Source organism: Chrysochloris asiatica, unplaced genomic scaffold (genome assembly GCF_000296735.1).
Source record: "Chrysochloris asiatica unplaced genomic scaffold, ChrAsi1.0 scaffold00006, whole genome shotgun sequence".
In the NCBI taxonomy this organism is placed as follows: Eukaryota; Metazoa; Chordata; class Mammalia; order Afrosoricida; family Chrysochloridae; genus Chrysochloris; species Chrysochloris asiatica.
In genome coordinates, this window is record NW_006408524.1 from 8,379,941 (window position 1) to 8,400,146 (window position 20,206).

Consider the following 20,206-nt stretch of genomic DNA (forward strand, 5'->3'; position numbering starts at 1 on the left):
GTATTCTTTCGCTATCCCTATCGCCGCTGGATCTCCCCTCCTCGTGAACCAAACACTCGTGAACAACACAACTATGTCGAGGTCAGACCCCGACATCTGAGGAGCAGCTGATGGGTTTGAACAGCCGACCTTGTGGTTCAAAGTCCAGTGCTTATCCTACAGCATCACACCATATGTAGAGTCTATGCCATGTATAGTTTAATTGTTTATAGTCCTCATAGCGTAGTGGTTACGAATCGGGCTGCAAACCTCAAGGTCAGCAGTTCGAAACTACCAGCTGTTCCGTGGAAGAAAGATGAAGCTTTCTGCTCCCGTAAAGATTTATAGCCTCAGAAACCCTGTACAGGTTTGCTATGAGTCAGAACTGACTCCATAGCACACAACAACAACAACAGACAGTATAATACTTAAAGACAGATACTATATCTACATAATTTTAGATATAAAAGAGATTAAAAGACAAACTCAAAAAATATACAGCAGAAAAAAGATGACAAGTACATGAAGATTCCCAGAAGCAAAAGTTCAGACCAGATAAGGACCTTCCTCCAGAGCTGAGGGAGAGAAAAAAATTTGCACCCTAAATTTGACTTTTCGATTTCTCAACTATGATGAAAACACATTTTTGTTTGTTAAAAACACTCATATATGATATTTGTGTTATAGTTGTTGTTGTGAAGTGCTATGGAATCTATTCTGACTACGGTTTCCAAGAAGCAGCTGGTGAGTTTGAACTGCCAACCTCGTGTTTCAAACTGACATTGTGGTAGTGTGCTTACCCTACAGTGCCCCCCAGTTATCAGGTGTGTTATAGTAGCACACAGTAACTACCACAGAGGGCCCTAAAAATGCCACAAACCAGACCACCCCTCCCACTGCACCCTCTCCTCAGCTCAGTTTCATAATTCAGTAGCATAACCACACAGGACTCAGACACTCCACTCACAGTTATAGGTTTGCTTAGGGAAGTTGTTATTGTTAGGTGCCATTGAGTTGTTACTTCTGACTCATAGAAACCGTACGCACAACAGAACAAAATACTGCCTGGTCCTGTGCCATCCTCAGATTCCTTGTTAAGCTTAAGCCCGTTGCAGCTTTCACTGTGCCAATTCATTTCATTGGGTGTCTTCCTCTTGTGTGTGTGTGTGTGTGTGTGTGTGTTATGGAAGTTAACAAGTTACAATTCAGGGTTAGAAATAATTCAGAGCACAGCAATTCCAGTCAGGACAGTCCCTCCTTTTTCCGTGCCTACAGGTTGACCTCTCTTGGGCCCTCAGGCCCTTGGCCTGGCCTCTGCCCTGCTCAGGCAATGTTGTTGTTGTTGTTGTTGTTGAGTGCCATCGAGTATATTCTGTATAGGGTTCAGAAGGAGCATCTGGTGAGCTTGAACCACCGATCTTGCAGCTCAAATGACTTTGTAGTCTGACGCATTAACCCCCAGCGCCACACCAGGACTCCTGGCAATGTTTATCAATGCTGATAAATGCCCACAGGGCATGTCACTCCACCATAAGCCTCAGCTCCATAGGTCAGTAAACCTAGCTCTCCAATTAAGTGCCTGAAGGTACCCCAGTTAAGTGCACAAGTAAGCCTTCCACCCAAAGACACTCAACTTTACTTGCTCCATGGGCCAAGAAGTTCACCATTCTGTCTTGTGCTCTGGCTCTTGGTTCTGCTGCTGTTGCTTCTCTGCCACTCCTCTGCTTCTCCTCCAGTGTCACAGCTTTCTGTCCTTGGGCTAAGGAGGTTCAATGTGCAGGGATCTCGGGGTCCAAAGTACATGCTCCATTCTTGGCTCTTCTTCCTTGATGGTGGGGAGATCTTCCATTCTTGCTTCTAAGATGGATTATTTTCTATCCGTGTTAAAGTTCCAAATTTTCACAATTCACCTGTTAACAATCACTCATAACTGAAACATAACCTATCATCACCTTACCCAAACCCATCAGGGGAAAGTTGTTTAGAGGGAGCCACAAAGGCATGGCCAGAAGAGAAATATTAAGCAATTCACTGCACTACAAATGGCATGTGGAATAACATAACAAATGTTCGTGCACCAGTCAGCCAGCTTCTTTTGAAAAAATAGTGGAAATCTTGTGTGTATTCCTTCCTGTCATACCACTCCCTCTCCACTCCCAGGGGTAGTTACTCTCTTGTGCTTCATATTGCTAATTATCACACATGTCTCTTTATATTTTAAAAACATGAATTAATTACTTTAAAATATGTAATATTTTGCAAATTCTAATTGTATGTACCAAGTATTCTTCTGTTTATCTTCTTTTGTAACTTGTTTTTTTTTTCATTAAGTGTAAGATTTGTTTGTAAGACCCATCCACGTTGATTTTAAGTAATTCCACCTCATTTCTTCTACCACTTAATGTTATACATTTACTAATTTTCCTACTGAAGATATTTAATTTGACTTTTTGTCTTTCTGCTATTACAACTAATGCTGCTATGAACATTTTCCTTTGTGTTTTCTCAGACATATCTTTGAGAGTTTCTGTAGGTACTTATCTAGACATGAAACTGCTAGTCACAGCATAGACTTAGTTTTACTAGGTTTGCCTAATTCTTTTACTAGCATAGTTATACCAATTTAAGGTCCTACCAACAATGTTTAAGAGTTCCCCTCTTCATTCACTTTTTGTATTGTCAGACTTTTAAATATCTGCCCAGCTCACAGGTATGAAATGGGTATTATTTTTGTTTATTTGGTGTTTATATAAAGACTACTAGGTCATTAATTTACTAAGCATTCAGACTTCCTTTTCTGGGACTTGCCCATTTTTCTGTTGGACTATTCATCATTTTCTGTTTGACTTGAAGGAATAGTGTCTTTATTCTAGATTCTAATCTTTCTTCCAATAATCTGTGACTTGTCTCCACAGTTTGTTTGTTTTTTTTTTTGCCTTTTGATACATGGAATTTTTTTTATTTTAATAGGTAGTCAAGTTTTTAAACCTTTTCTTTTGTAGTTTTTACTTTTTGCATATTGTTTATGAAATTCTTCCTGACTCTAAGGTCACAAAGATATTTTCTGATAATTGTTTTCTAAAAGTTTTAAAGTTTTGCTTTTCATATTCACTTCTTAAGTCCTCCTGGAATATTATTTTAATATAAAAAAATAAGCTATAATTTCAAGTTTGTCTTTCACCACCATTTGTCACACCATCATTAACTGCATAATCCATTCTTTATGATCTATATTATAAACCCTAAAATAAAAAGAGTAGGCAGATAGACAACACAGACTCCTACAATAATGATGGTGTGTTGTTATGTGCCGTGGAGATGGTTCCAATTCATAGCAACCCTGCATAGGGTCTCTGAGGCTATAAATTTTTATGTGAGCAGAAAGTCTCATCTTTCTCCTGTGGCACCACTGGTCATTTCAAACTGCTGACTGTGAGATTAGCAGCCCGACTCATAATCACTACACTACAATAACTATACAAGAGACAAAGTTAAATAGACACAGGTGAAAATCCAGGAACCCTGAACTACAGAGGAAAGTTTAGAAAAAAAAGTGGCCTGGCAGAGCAGATTCACAGATGAGACAGGAAAGGTGTGATTCCTTCTTTTTCCCCATACTCCTCTGATGACCAGAAGTATACTCACCTCCCACCCTCATCCACTTGCAGCTCAGACCCTGTTCTCCAGGAGTTCGGAGATACGTGGTTGACAGCCAAGCAAGTGTGAGGGAGGCCAGCTGTGCCTCTTCCATGTGCCGCTTTGGTGCCTGGATTCAGGCAGGCTCAACTCCAGAACCCACAGAGCTACCAGATGAACATTTAACCAGTCACCCTGCCCCCAGCTGCCCTGTGGTACTAACAGACACTGAAACCAGCTCCATTAAGAGTCTCCATAAACTACTTCCATATTGAGTGCACTGAACATAGATAAGGAGGCCAATAGGTACTCCATCTGGGGCCAGGACCACTGCTGTCATATCCCTTCCTTACCCATCTCTTACAGGTGCCCCACCCCCACCCCAGAGCTTTCCCCTCTCAGGGTCCAACAGCTACACTGTTGTTTTATTTTTCTTTTTGGGTTTGGTTTTACTATTCTAGTTTCACTGTTTTTGTTTATTTATTCTTTCTCCTCCTTCTTCTTCTGTTGAATTCTTCTCTCCTGAATTTGATCCTTTCTAGCTCCACTCTTGTCCTTTTCCTCTTCTGTTTCGCATTTCACCTCTTCTTTTTTTTTCCCCCTTTTGATCTTTCTATTCTTTTCTGTTTTTCTGCTTTGTTGTTGTTTTTCTTCCTTTTGTTTCCTCCTTTTTCTCTCCTGTAGCAACACTTTCCTGTTCCCCTCTTTCTTTAGTTATTCTTACATGATTTTTTCTTTCTTTTATTTTCTCTCTTACAGCTCCATTTTCATGTACCTCTTAAGTCTTTATAGATATTGTATTCTTTTTTTCTAACTGCTGATGATTTTTATTTCTTTTTTCCCTTTATTGATTTCTCTTTTCATTGTTTGTTTATTCTCCTTTTTCTTATGTGTTTGTTTTGTTTTTTTTTCTATCCCATCCAACAGGAAACAAAAACCTTGTCAATAGAGTGCAGTCACACCATACTCTCTGAAGCTCTACCCATTGAGCAAGAGCTAGTGCCAGCTCTTATACACCTACTCAATGATAGACAGCAGCCAACACCAGCCAAGCCCACCATAAAGTGAGGAGAACCAATGACGAACAAGAACAGTGCACATGCTTCCATTCTCTAACTACACCCACAGATGACAGTTGGTGAGAGCATGAGAATATACAAACATCAATTAAATACTAATATGATGACCCCACAATGCCCTGGAGACAACCAACAATTTTAGTTCACATGAAGAAACCAGAGAAAATGACTCAAACAAATGACCAAGATACAGAGTCAGAAAACATTTATGTGGAAGAAAATGTAATGGAGCTAACTGAAAAGGAATTCAAAAGAATGGTAATTAGGTACCATCAATGGATTAATAGAAAGATCAATCAAATCAAGGAGAACACAGATAATATCATAGAAGAATTTAGGAAAATACTACAATAGTATGAAATAAATGCAAATAGGTAAAATAAATGCAAATTTCAAAATAATACAAAAACTGCAATTAAAAATCCAGATTAATACTAAGATCTCAGAAACAGACAATACATTTAAAGGGCAAAGTAGAAGCAATGGAAGCCAGAATTATTGAGCTTTAAGGTAAATCTCTCAATACTAGTATGCTAGCACCATCAGAATAAATAATGAAAAAAAAATCCAAAGAAAGCCTATGAGTTATGTGGGACACCAAAGAGGAACTCAACTTATGATGTGAATTCCAGAACATGAAGACACTATAAAAAGCACAGAGAAAATTGGCAAAGATTTGTTGAAAGAAAACTTCCCTAACATCATGAAAGATAAAAAAATTCAAGAAGCTGAACAACCCCAAAACAGGATAGACCCAAAACCAAAATCACCAAGACATATCATAAGCAAACTCTCAAAAACCAAAGACAAGGAAAGAATTCTGATAGCAGATTGGGAAAAATGAACAGATACAAACAAAGGAGAACTAATAAGACTGAGTTCTGATTTTTTAGCAGATATCATGCAACCAAGAAGGCAATGGGATGAAATATACAAAACTCTGCAAGAAAAAAATTACCTACCAACCAAGAATCATATATCCAGCAAAGCTAGCTCTAAAGTACAATGGCAAAATTAGGATGTTTCATGATAAACAGAAATTAAAGGAATTTGTAATAAGACCAACTTTACATAAATGCTAAAGGATGATTTGTGCACTGAGAAACAACAACAGCAGACAGTAACCATATATGACAACACCACCCAGAACTCAATCCAAGTTGTTGCTGTTGCTAATGCTGTTGAGTTGGTTCCAACTCCTAACAGCTCTGTATAGGGCTTCCAAGGCTTTGAATCTTTAAGGGAACAAAATGCCTCATTTTTCTCCTGTGGAGTTGCAGATGGGATCAAAATGCAGATCTTGTGGTTCACAGTCTAGTGCTAATCATAGAGAAGTATTAAAATTAAAACAGACCTACAAGACTGAAAATAGGGAATGAAAGAAACCAATTTATAGTACAGTCAACAACAAGCCATAAGGAGGAAGTAGTATAGATACAGAACTTCCAAAAGGCAAGATATTCAATTAGATTTCAAGATAAAACAAACTGTTTAAATAGGGAATAATATTAATAATTAGAAGAGTAATCTCAAAGAAAACGAATATACCTGCACATCAAATTTTCTTTAAAAAAAAAGGAAAATCAGAAAGATTTAGTAAGCATTAACACAACAAAGGAGTACTGGTGTGGCGCTGTGGGCTAATGCATTCAGCCTACAACAGACTACAAAATTATTTGAACTGCAAGGTCAGTGATTCAAGCTCACCAGCTGCTCCTTGGAAACCCTATATAGGGTCGCTATGGGTCGGAATGGACTCGACAGCACTTAACAACAGCACAACAAAACTGAAAATACAAAAAAAAAAAAATCACAAACAAAATGAACTCAGTGCAGAAAATTATGTGGAACAAAGAATCCAGCAGCACCACACACACACACACACACAAACAGCAAAAAGGCAGTAACCAATTTCAATAATTACACTGAACATAAATGGATTAAATGCATCAGTCAAGAATATTCCTATTGCTATTTCTCAGAAACACAGCTCAGGAAGTTTTTCCATTTAGAAGTAGCAATGGTTCTCAGTCTAGAATGTTCTCTCTGAATTTCATTCTGAGGTCCCTCATGAGGTCTTTCCCAAACAGAAATCTGTGTTCTAGCCCTACAAGGAAAGAGCCTAGAAGGAAGGTGAATTGTAGATTCACCAATATCAAACTCACCTCCTGAAAAAAAAAAAAAAAAAAAAATCAGGTAATTTTATTAAAATTAGCTCCTTATATACAATATGACTGCCATATAACTATCCTAATGACATAGTATACTATTTATCCTTCCATAAATAAAGAGCAATGAAGAACAGAAGTTTTCAATGTGGTGATTATTGTGTATCCACTAGTCAATTCCAACTCTTAAGGACATAGTTGTTGTTGTTGTTGTTGTTGTTGTTGAGGGCCATAGAGTCAGTTCCAACCCATAGCGACCCTGTATAAGATTTCCAAGGAGCAACTGGTGAGCTTGAACCAGAACCTTGTGATTCAAACTGACTTACAGGACACAGAAGAGCTGCACTCTACAGTTTCCAGGATTATAATCTTATGGAAGCAAATCACAAGGTCTTTTCTCCCATTGACCCCCAGGTGCATTCAAACCGTTGACCTTTCAGCTAGCAGAGGAGAACTTAATCACTGTGTGCTTTTCCAGTGTGGTGGAGAGAACTCTTATTCTAAATTTCTATAATCAATAACATTCTCAGAAGATATAAAGTTAAGAAAGTACAATTTATATATAAAAATAAGGAGCTCTGGTAGTGTAGTGGCTATGAGTCGGGCTGCTAACCTCAAGGTCAGCAGTTCAAACTATCAGTCATTCCATGGGAGAAAGATGAAGTTTTCTCCTCCTGTAAAGATTTACAGCCTCAGAAACCCTATGCAGGGTCGCTATGAGTCGGAACCGTATCCACAGCACACTACCACCACCATGCATAATATTAGGGGAAATATAATATTAGGGGAAATACCACTGTACTTCTGAAAGTATAAACAGATAAGCATGGTGGTCACTTTAAAAAAAAAAAAAAAAGCTCTTGAAAATATAACTAAATCCCTTTAAAGAGTTTCTTTAGCCTGTGATACACAGGAGCACTGCCGTTTTCTCAAAAAGTGGGCGAATTATAGCTTTTTAAACATTGTCATCTAAGGTTCTTTCTATACTTCCTCAGCAATACCAAGACCATGCTAATAAAAATAATTGGGTTCTTCCTCCCTTGTGATCAATCTAGCATTTTTGTCCTGTGGAGCACATTTCATAGACTGAGGAAATCTCAACCACACAACTGTCAGAGTGCATTAAAGTAAATCTTCCAGGAGTTCTAAGATTACTCTCATCAGCAATAAGTCCAACATGTGAGTGAGAACAGATCATTTGGGCTTGGACAACACTAACAAGACAGCAATACCACTGGGAAACAGCAGGAAATTCTAGGATCCCAATCATAACATGTGCAATTTCAGACTGACCTAATCAGTCTTATTAAAAAATTTTAAAAGACCAAACACTGATTACTAAGAATATCAGACTTCCTAAAAGGGTTGGGCCTTGCTTTGTATACACACAAACTCATGACTCATAAATGACCTCTGCTTCCAGAAGAATCTACTGAAATTCAGAATCCTTGCCTAGTAAATCTATTAATGACTTCCACTACTGAAAATATGATTAACAGAAAAATAAAAGAGAACGGCAAAATACATTATTTTCAAGTAAAGCTGTCCTGTGACTTAGAATCAGATTCTATGGTGGCACTTTATAGATTTCTGAATGTGGACAGCACAGAACCTCATCATATGGAGTTGGATACCTGAGTTATAAACGCACCTGCCACTTCAATAGCTGTCTGACCTTAGATCATTTAGCCGTTCTGGATCTGTTTCCTTGTCAGAAAACAAAGGCGAATAAACTATCACTGTTTTTCTACAACCCCATCACTAGAAGCTATATGAAGCATACCTCTCTCCCCTTAGCTGAGAACTTCTGAATTGTAAAACCTATAATCTATTACGAGGGCCCTTTGTCACACTAAAATGCTGTACAGGATTTAAGAACGAGATGAAAATTCCAGTTTTGGTCAGGCAATATAGAAAAATGCATTATTATTTCCAATCTTTATCCTTCACAGAATCCACACCCTTCGTACTGTGACTTTGTAGTTCTTCCCATCTATTGGTATAGAACTTGACCACATGACTTGCTTTGACCAAAAAAAAAAAAGTTATAGATGTGATGTGAACAGAGATTTTAAATGTGCTTGTTCTCTTGAACTCTGGCCTTTCATTACAAAAAGAATATGTGTTTGGCAGTCCCTGGACAAATGAGGAAAAGAGACACGCAGAGCACACAGGACCCAGTATGCACCTTGCAGTCAAATCCAGCTAAGTGCCTTCTGATGATCAGCTAAATCCTAGCCGATTCACAGACATAGGCATGAGAGACAAATATGTATTGTAACACAAGTTTTGTGTCTATTAGTTATACAGTATTTTTATGGTTTGTTATTGCTGTTGTTAAGTGCTATCGAGTCGGTCCCAGCCCATAGCAACTCTGTATAGGGTTTCCGAGGAGCAGCTGGTGAAGTTGAACTGCCGACCTTGCAATTCAAATGGCTTTGCAGTCTGGCGCATTAACCCACAGCACCACACCAGGACAGTAATATTGCTGTTGTAAATGTCATTGAGTAGGTCCAGACTCATAGTAACCGGTACAAGGTTTCCAAGCCTGTAAATCTTTGCAGGAGAAGAAAGCTTCATCTTTCTCCCATGGAGTGGCTGGTGGGCTTGAACTGCCAACCTTGTGATTCTCAGTCCAGTGCTTATTCTACAGAGCCACCACACTCCAGGAAAAACCATTGTTGTTGTTGTTAGATGCCGTTGAGTTGGTTCTACTCATAGCACAAGAGAACAAACACGGCCAGGTTCTTCACCATCCTTATAATCACTTTATGCTTGAATCTATTTATATAAAAAATAACAAATTAACTAACTATGTTCCAACCTCAGGCTACCCTCTGAAAGTTTCTTTCGAAAAACGTCATGATTTAGCCACTCACTTTTTTCACCAAAAAGTGGATTACCGAAAAAAAAAAAAATGGCAACTATTAAAAACTCTTTAGTCAAGTTCTGATTTTGTATTCGTTGATTCAAAAAATTGCTGCTGCACTCCCCTAATGTGTTCTGCACTATATTGGAGTTGGGAATACAGCAAGAGCCTGCAGACTAGTTGGGGAGACAAGCAAATAAGACAACACTCAACCCAACCATCAGAGGCAAACAAAGTCCACCCAGAAGTATGTAAGCTGAGACCTAAAAGACAAAGAGAGTAGCTAAGTGTGTTAGAGAAAGAGTGTTCCAAACAAGGGGACAAATGAGCAAAGGTTCTCAACAAGAGCAAGACTAGAGAAGTTACGGAAATTAAGAAATCCAACCTAATCAAGGTTTTCCAATAACAGTAAAGTAGTCAATAAATGCACTACGCTTTTTATTTTAAAATAAATAAAGGAATGAAAATTTCTATAAATCTAAATACATTCTTCATTAGGCTTCTGGAAGGCCACCTTTCACTTCACTGAAAATTTATCTTCAAACTCCTTCACTGTGGCCTTGTCATCTCCCAAATATCCAATTATACAAGTGCTTCAGGCTCAGGCGCCCCTTTCTCCACCTACACTTATTCTCCAGGCGGTCTTACCCAGACTTCAAATATCATCCATATGCTCTTAAATACCAAACTACAACCTCCCCTGAACTCTTGATTCATAGACCCAAACTTTCACCTTACGTCTCCACTTGAACGTCTAAGAGGCATCTCAAACTAGGCATGTCGAAATCATATTCTTGATATCTTTCTCACCAAAACTTCTTTCAACAATCTTGCCCATTTCTGTAATTGTTCCATTCTTCTAATTTCTCAGGTCAAAACCTTGGGTTCATTCTTAACTCTACTCTTTTTCTGATCTACTTGCAAGTCCACTTGCCTTGGAAAAACATTCAGAATCCTAATTGTAATTTCTTTATAGTCAGTGACTCACGTACCTTTTTTTTAAAAGGCTATATTCCCTCTGCCCATTTTTCCTTTGTAGAAAATAGGACTTATATCTTTATCAAGCAAATTCATGTATAATCAGTACTTAAAAATTAAAAGCCCCAACCGACTCGACGGCACTTAACAACAACAACAACAACAACAAGTATGGATTAGCCTGGTGTGGCAGTATGGGTTAATGCACTAGATTGCAAAATCGGTTTGAACTGCAAGGTTAGTGGTTCAAGCTCACCAGTTGCTCCTTAGAAACCCTCTACAGGGTCGCTATGGGTTGGAACCAACTCGATGGCACTTAACAACAACAATAACACCTCCATCACTACTACCCTAATTCAAACCATCATCATTTCTAGCCTTGAATGCTTCAGTGGCATTCTAATTGTTCTGTTTCTGCTTTTGCCCACAACAGATTATTTTTTAACCCAATAGTTAGAGTGACTCTTTAAAAACTATGTCAGATATTTTTTCTCTGACCAATCCTATAAAGAGTCAGAGAAAAAGAGGAAGACCCCACAGCAAGATGGATTGGCAAAGTGGCAACATCAATGGGCTCAAGCGTGGCAACAATTGTGAAGTTGGCCCAGTATCCGGAAGTGTTTCATTCTGTCGTGCATAGGGTTGCCTTGAGTCAGTACTAGTTTGATGGCACCTAACAACAACAAATGTTCCATTAGCTTACAGTTGAACTCAGAATAAAAATCAACTTCCTTAAGAGTAGTCCATAGGGCTCTTTATGATCTGGCTCACCAACTTCACCATGGGTTTCTTCCTATTACATTCTCCCCTTAATCATTATAATTTGGATCATGTTGGCATCCTTGTTGGTCCTCAAGTATGTCCAAGACTTACTCACCTCAGATTGTTTACACTGCTGTATCCCCTGCCTGAAACTCTCATAGCCAACCTCTATATAAGGTTCACTCCTTCACTTCTTTCAGGAGACTCTGTTCAGTTGTTGACAATCAATGAAGTCTCCTCTCCACTCCCAATATAAATAGCTCTTCTCTCACCCAATCCTCTTTACCTGTCTGTAATTTTCTCTCTGGAGCTTATAACCACCTAACTCATTTAAGAAGGTAAGTCAAAAAGTATTGCTGCTAGAGTTCGTGTTCAAACATGCACAGGTTTATTCCAAACAAAACATGTATAAACATGTTTCTGTGATCAGTGGATGGCTACAGACAAATTATCTCAGTAATACACTTGTCTTGTTAGGGTGCCTTCAAAATAAAGAATACTTTTTTTGTACCAGGGGAAAAATAATTATTTTGAGATCAAGGCTAATATTAAATTTTTAACAAAACCTAAGTGGACATATTCCCAAATCAATGAAACTTTGAACAATTTTACAGGAACTCTGTACACATAGAATAGAAGTTGTTGCTGTTTTTTAATTTTAAGGAAGGTCAAGAAGACCTCAAAGATAAATTCAAGGCAGAGAGGTCAACTCAGAAAGTTATGGCAACTGTTTCGGAAAATTCTAAATGGGTAGCTCTGATAGCGTAGTGGTTATGAATCAGTCTGCTAATCTCACAGTCAGCAGTTCGAAACTACCAGCTGTTCCATGGGAGAAAGATGAGACTTTCTGCTCCCATAAAGATTTACAGCCTTGGACCCCATGTACAGGGTCGCTATGAATTGGAACCGACACCACAGCACATAACAACAACAATTCTTAATAGATTTTCTCAAAAGTCACAGGACTATCACAGGGGTTTATTATGAAGAGATGTTAAGAAAATTGAAAACAGCCCTAACAAGAAAAAGGCCAGGAAAATTATGCTGAGAATTTTTTTTTGCATCATGACAATACATCTGCTTATTCTTTGAGGGTAGCAAATGCTGTCCTACAAGAACTTCATTGAGAAACTTTACCCTATCCATCCTAAATCCCTGATCTTGCCCTGTCAGATTGTTTTTTCACTCTCCAAACTCAAAGAACATTTAAAAGGAACATGATTTCATTCCCTTGAAGATGTCAAAACTGCCATTTTTCATGTGGTGTCAGTCAAAGATCACAGAATTTCTCAGGGAAGGGTTAGAGAGATGGAAACACCACCTTTACAGGTAAGGGGACCTAAATGAGGGGTATGTTAAGAAACAATAACCTTACATATCTTTATTTTTTAATAAAGGTTTTCATGATTTTGTGGCAACACTTTTCATTTATCCTCATACGTGCCATCTAGTTCCTTACCTTTTTATAATGTGATCCATGAGGGCATAAAGGTGTGTACGTTACTCATGTATCCTCAGCATCTAGAATACAACCTGGCATATCATAACTCACAGTAAATATTTGGTGAATGAATGAATAAAACCTGAAAATATTATGAACTTTTATTATAAAAATTATTCATGTAACTTCCTATTTTAAGAGCCTCTTTTCTATACGGAGTCCTGGTATGGCACTGTGGGATAATGCACTGGATCACAAGATCGGTTTGAACCACAAGGTCGGTGGTTCATACTCACCAGCCACTCCTTAGAAACCCTATACAGGGTCGCTATGAGTCAGAACCAACTTAGCAACAATGACATACTCTAAATTACAAAATCAAAGATGGGAATATGAGAGGTGGGAGGGGGAAGCTCAAAAAAGAAATCATATCCTAAACTACAATCAAAAACCCTAGTTAAATATATTCTGACCCTTGACAAAAAAGTATCTAAAGTTAATCTAGAAAAATAAATAGGCAAGAAGAGTCATCTAAATGTCAACAAATAGTGGAACTTATCCTTTCAGATATTTAACTATTACTTTTGTTGTGAAGTGCCATCAAATCAGTTCCAACTCTTAGTGACCCTATATAGAGTTTCCGAAAAGCAGCTAGTAAGTTTGAACCACCTACCTTGAAGTTCAAACCAACCTTATGGTCAAGTGGTTCTCCTATAGCACCATACCAGGGTTCCTTAAGATTTAACTATATTACATGGGCTTGATAATTTTAACTTATATAACATATATTTATATAACTTTTGGAGTCCTGGTGTGGTGCTGTGGGTTAATGTGCTGGACTTCAAAGTCAGTTTGATGCACAAAGTTGGAGGTTCAAGCTCACCAGCTGCTCGTTGGAACCCTATTCAGGGTCACTATGGGTTGGAACCGACTTGATGGCACTTAACAACAAAACAACAACATATAACTCTTATGTAGCTATTTATATGACTATATTATAAGCTAAAATTATCAAGCCATATAATACTGATGTAAGAAATGATAAGCAAATCTAACAGCAGAGAATTGATAGTATAAAAATAAACTGTGAGCTGATGACCAGAGTGCAGGCTTGTAGTGTATACCCTTTGATTAGTTGATTGTAACCATGGCAATGAAATGATATATGATAGAATGAATGTAAAACTAATGTTCTCCCATGTAAACTATCACATAATTCACAATAAAACTTTAAAAAGATAAAAATAAACTGTGATAGATACAATTAATTTAACATATGATGAAGGAATATCACCAAGGGATGAATTAGTCAATATAGAATGTTTTTTTAATTGGCAATTAAATTAAGTAAAATTTCAGTGTATGCAATTCATAAGAGACTCTAAATGGATTAAAAAAGAATAAAAACAACAAAACCATTAAAACTCTAGAATATGGAAAATATTTAATAATCTCTGCATGAAAAGGATTTTCTAGGCTTAAATGTATTGAAGAAAGCAAAAGGAAAGAGATTACTAGATTTACAACATAAAAATTTAGACTTTCATGAGTCATAAGAGGTCATAAACTCACAAAAGTTATTTGCAATAAACATGAATGATTAAGAATTAATGAATGCAATATAGAAAAAGTCCACAAATAAATAAGAAAAGTAATAAAACATTAGTAGAAAAATTGGCAAAAACTACAGACAAACAAGAAGCCCTCCGGATCAGCACTTGGCTACTAACTGAAAGGTCAGTAGTTCAAATATACAAGTTACAAATCTGCTGCAAAAGACATAGCTAAAGTATGCTAAAAAGCAAAAATGCTACTTTGAGGACTAAGGTGCACCTCATCCAAGCCATGATATTTTCAATCACCTAATATGCATGCAAAAGTTAGGCAAAGGAAGATTGGAGAAGATTTATTGTATTTGAATTATAGTGTTGGTAAAGAATATTGAAAGTACTATGGATTGCCAAAAGAACTAAAAAAAAATCTGTGTTTGAAGAAGTACAGCCAGAATGATCCTTAGAAGCAAGGAAGGCGAGACTACATCTCTCAGACTTTGAACTTGTTGTCAGGAGGGACCAGTTCCTGAACAAGGACATCATGCTTGGTAAAGTGAAGGGTCAGCAAAAAAGAGAAAGATTCCCAGCGAGATGAATTGTAAGTGGGCAACAACAACGTCCTTAAAGATAACACCAGTGTGAGGATGGTGTGGGGCAGGGCAGTGTTTCATTCTGTTGTGCATAAGGTCTCTATGAGTCAAAACAGCAACTCAATGGCACCCTAACAACAAAACAGCAACAGACAATTCATAGAAGAAATATATAAATGAACAATAAAGATATGAAGCATATTAAAAATAGTAATTAATGGTTGATAATCAGTACCCTAAAATGGTTTGGGTGGAGGAGAAATTACTTGCTTAATCACATAAGGAAGTCAACATCATCAAGAGGTTTCTTATGTAAACAAAGAGACACTAGCATTGGAAAACCTCCTCATTGAGGAGGCCGTGGGATTGAAGTACCTGATATGGAGCAATAGATGATGTGAGGAGCAATCTTGTCTATATCTTCATAGCCCAGGCCCATGTCAGACAGTTTGCCAGGGACATAGTTTTCCACAAATACATCACAAACAGCTGCAAGCTGAAGGGAGAGGTAAAGATGAGTCAGACTGCTTAAGGGACTTTCAAACTTTCAACAAATCCCCACATGATCGAACTGTTCTTTGAATTTCCGTAAACAAAATTGACCCTCATTTTACAATAGTCCAGAAAGAAAAAAATAAAAATCACAGGGCAGATGAAATAGAAGTAAAAAGCCTTGGGCAATTGCTTGAGGTATTACTGCCAATAAAACAATGGCTATCACACATCTTTCAATAAATTCCATGGAAATCACATAGATTTCATTTACCTTAAATGTAAGAAATACCTAGGCTACATAATCTGTTCAAATATATTCTCAGAAAAATTAGAATGTAAGTACATAAAATACATGAAAAACATCTTTCAAAACCATTACAAAAAAATACATACACTGTCTTTACCACTCTGTCATTATTATATACAATATTCCTCATTACAATACAAATACATAGGCATTTAATACATGTAATCCTGACTCTGAAATGCTTTCATAGTTTTCAGATGCTTTCTTTCTCACGAGTTCCAAATGTACTTAATGAGCTATTGTTTTCTACAAACCATTAAACAGGACCCAGATTTTCATTTCCAAACCAATAAATACTACATGCATTAGAGAACACTGAACCATTATAAACATTAATCTTAAAATTATTCTCAAGATTTCAATCATGTATACATTTTTAAGTCTTTTAAGTCATCACAAAATTTTACTAGGCCACACAGGGAAACTCAGTACAGTAATTCTTGAATACACTCAGTGCCTAATGTTATTAAGTGCCGTCGTTCACCCTGTATAGGGTATCCAAGGAGAAGCTGGTGAGTTTGGACCACTAATCTTGTGTGTTCAATACAACCTTGCGGTCCAGTGTTTTATCCTACAGCACCACAGTATGCTTTATATTTTAATTGCCATGATGACGTAGATTTAGATATACTTACACACAACTAAGGAGCTCTGGTAATGTAGTGGTTGGGAATCAGGCTGCTAATCTCAAGGTTAGCAGTTCGAAACTACTCTTGGTCCTGTGAGAGTAGGACAAGGCTTTCTGCTCCAGTAGAAATTTACAGACTCGGAAAGCCTGTGCAGGGTCAGAATTGACTCCACAGCACATAACTACCACCACATACAGCTAACAAAACAGAAAAAGGCTCTTGATCAGGGGTGGGAGATCAGGCTCCCTAAAAATTTTTCTATAAAGGTTCAGATTTTAAATATTTTAGATATTGTGTGCCACATACAGTCTTGGTCATATACTCTTCCTTACTTTGTTTACCAATATTTAAAAATATACAAGTCATTCTTTATTTGTTTGTTGTTGTTAGGTGCCATCGAGTCAGTACCAACCCATAGTGACCTTATGCACAGCAGTATGAAACACTGCCTGATCCTGAGCCAACCTCACTACTGTTGCCACACTTGAGTCCATTGATGATCCAACTTGGCCAATCCATCTCACTGGGGGTCTTCCTCTTTTTCTGTGACCCTCCACCTTCCCAAACATGATATCCTTCTCCAGCGACTGATCCCTCCTGATAATATGTCCGAAGTATGAGAGACAAAGTTTGGCCATCTTGGCCTCCAAGGTCAAAAAAAATTTCTATAAAGGTTCAGATTTTAAATATTTTAGATATTGTGTGCCACATACAGTCTTGGTCATATACTCTTCCTTACTTTGTTTACCAATATTTAAAAATACACAAGTCATTCTTTATTTGTAGGTCATACAAAAAACAAGCTGTGGGCCTGATTTGGACCCCAGCAGATGTTTGACAACCTCTGCACTAGATGGAAAAGGTTGAACTACCATAAACATTAGATTGAAACACACAAACAAATTGGGTTTCAATATGCTACTGTGTCACCAGATTTGGATTGTGTATTTGGAATTCTCTGATGTAACAAGATGGGGACAAGAGAAAGTATTAGGAGGAATCTCAAGAAAATAAACTGTCACCTCCAGAGCTCTGGAAACCAATAGTTCAGGTGACTGCTTGTTAGGAGAAGCATGCAAAACATACTCAGACATAGCACAGAGATAAAAAGGTTTCAAGTATATACCCCAAATCTCAAGACCTACTTTAGATATTTTATGCACCAACAATTGAGCTGCTCCTCACGCAGGCAAATCTATGTGGCATGCTCCCGAGTTAGCCCTATCAAATCAACTGCAGTGATTTGATGTTAATGATTCGACTAAGCATTGCTTGGAATAGGGGAGAGTGCAAAACACAAAGCTACAGTTCTACTTACATTTACTCCAGAAATTTTCCTGAGCCTCTATCTACTACGGGTCCTTCTGCAAACACAGAGGAAAGACTCTGCTGCAAACATGTCTAGGTTATTGTAATAGTCACCTCTGTGCTGCGTATATTCTGCACAATGCACAGTATACTGTGTTATGCAGATACTTTTAATAAATTTTTTTTTTTTTAAGTCTGTGGAGTATATGCGTTTCTGCCGCTGCTGATGCTGCATGCCAACGAGTCAGTTCCAACTCATAGCGACCCTGTATAGTCCAGTGTACATCCTACAGAGCCACGAAGCTCCATTGCTTATCCATGGCATCCAGATGTGCAAAGTCTCCCCTTGTGTTTTCTCATGGCTCTGAAGTATTCTCCTCTCCCTATAGGGTTTCTGAGGACCTTGAACAGCCAACCGGGTGGTTCAAACTGACCTTGCTATCTAGTGCATTAGCCCACAGCGCCACACCAGGACATCTTGGGATATTAGAGAAGTATAGAAATACATCCCTGGTCATGCAGTGGATTACATGTTGGGTTGCTAACCCAAAATTTAGCAGTTTGAATCCACCAGCTGCTCCACAGGATAAAAATGAGACTTTCTGCTCCCGTAAAGATTTACAGCCTCGGAAACCCTATACACAGTTGCTAGGAGTCAGAATCAACTCTCAAGGGCACGAAACAACAATCATCATGCACACTGATTGAATTATTAGGTAATGGATAAGTCAGTGTAGAGGAGCTTATGAGGAAGAGACACAGAACGTCCCTCCCACCTCCCCCCCAGGAAAGTCAAACCCCAAATATAATGAAAACAGAAGAATTGAGAAAATATCCCTTGCAACCTATAAACAAGAAAGAGCGGAGGTGGTCATAATGATGTAGCATAAAATAAACTTCAAATCAAAATCTATTAGAAAAAATAAAGAAAGACATTACATAATAATAAAAGGGTAAATGCAGCAAGAAGATCTAACAATTATAAACATATATGCAGTCCTGGTGTAGTACTGTAGGATAAGCACTGGAATGCTAAACACAAAGTTGGCGGTACAACCTACCATCCACTCCTAAGAAACCCTGTACAGGGTCATTCTGAGTCGGAACAAACTACACAGCATTTAATAAAAATAACAGCAGCAATGCACCAAAACACATGAAGCAAATACTAATATGAAAGAACTAGACAACTCCACAGTAATAGTAGGGGACTTCAACACATCACTTTCACTTATAAGGCAAAACATCCCAAAAAATGACAACCAAGGACACTGAGATTGTAAATAAAACCATAGGACAATGAGACTTAACCAACATATGTAGAACACTCCACCCAGCATCCAAACAATGCACATTCTTCTCCAGCGCACATGAATCATCTTCCAAAATAGACCATACACTACAATACAAAACAAGTCTAAACAAATTTTAAAAGGCTGAAATCATACAAACCACCTTCTCTGACCACAACTGTATAAAGCTAGAAATCAACAAAAGGAAAATAATAATAAGTACATGGAAACTAAATCATACACTACAAAATAAACAGTGGACTACTAATCATGAGGTTGGGAGTTCAAACTCACCAGCTGCTCCTTGGAAACTCTATACAGGGTCACTGTGAGTCATAACCAAGTCACAGGCACTTAACAAGAACACAACAGAAAACTATTGGGTCATAGTAGAAATCAGAAGTGAAATTTTAAAATTCCTAGACTCAAATGAAAACACAACATATCAAAACTTTGGGACACAGAAAAACACTAGTATGCAGAGGGAAATTTATAGCAATAAATGCCTACATTTTATAAAAAGGAGAAAAATTTAAATCTTAATAAAAAATATTCCCTCCTGATATCTTAAAACTGAACACTTGTTGTTGTTAGGTGCTGTGGAATCCGTTCCAACTCATAGAGACCTTGTGCACATCAGACAAAAACACTGCCTGGTCCTGTACAATTGTTACAGTTGAGTTCATGGCTGCTACCACTGTGTCAATCCATCTCATTGGGGGTCTTCCTCTTTTTCACGGATCCTCCACTTTACCAAGCATGATGTTCTTCACCAAGGACTATTTCCTCCTGATAATATATCCAAAGTATAAAAGATGAAGTGTCAACATCCTGGCTTCTAAGGAACATTCTAGTTACACACCTTCCAACACAGATTTGTTGATTCTACTGGCAGTGCATGATAATTTCAATATTCTTCTCCAACCCCACAATTCAAATGCATTGATTCTTCTACTGTATGCCTGATTCAGCTAACTTATACAGTAGTTAAAATTAAGCATTATACTCCTTAAGGTGTGCCTGACCCTAGCCATGGTATTTTCAATAACCTCATATGCATGTGAAAGCTGGACAGTGAATAAAGAAGACCATAGAAGAATTGATGCTTTTGAGTTATGGT

General features: G+C 37.7%; 1 protein-coding gene across 1 annotated transcript in view; it reads right to left on the bottom strand.

Moving 5' to 3' along the window:
• Positions 1–20,206, bottom strand: part of LOC102820687 (succinate--hydroxymethylglutarate CoA-transferase-like) — a 1,213,992-nt gene that overhangs the window by 1,095,205 nt on the left and 98,581 nt on the right. Inside the window, 1 exon segment of the mRNA XM_006832262.1 lies at positions 15,431–15,551. Within this exon segment, the coding sequence (XP_006832325.1) occupies positions 15,431–15,551 (121 nt within the window).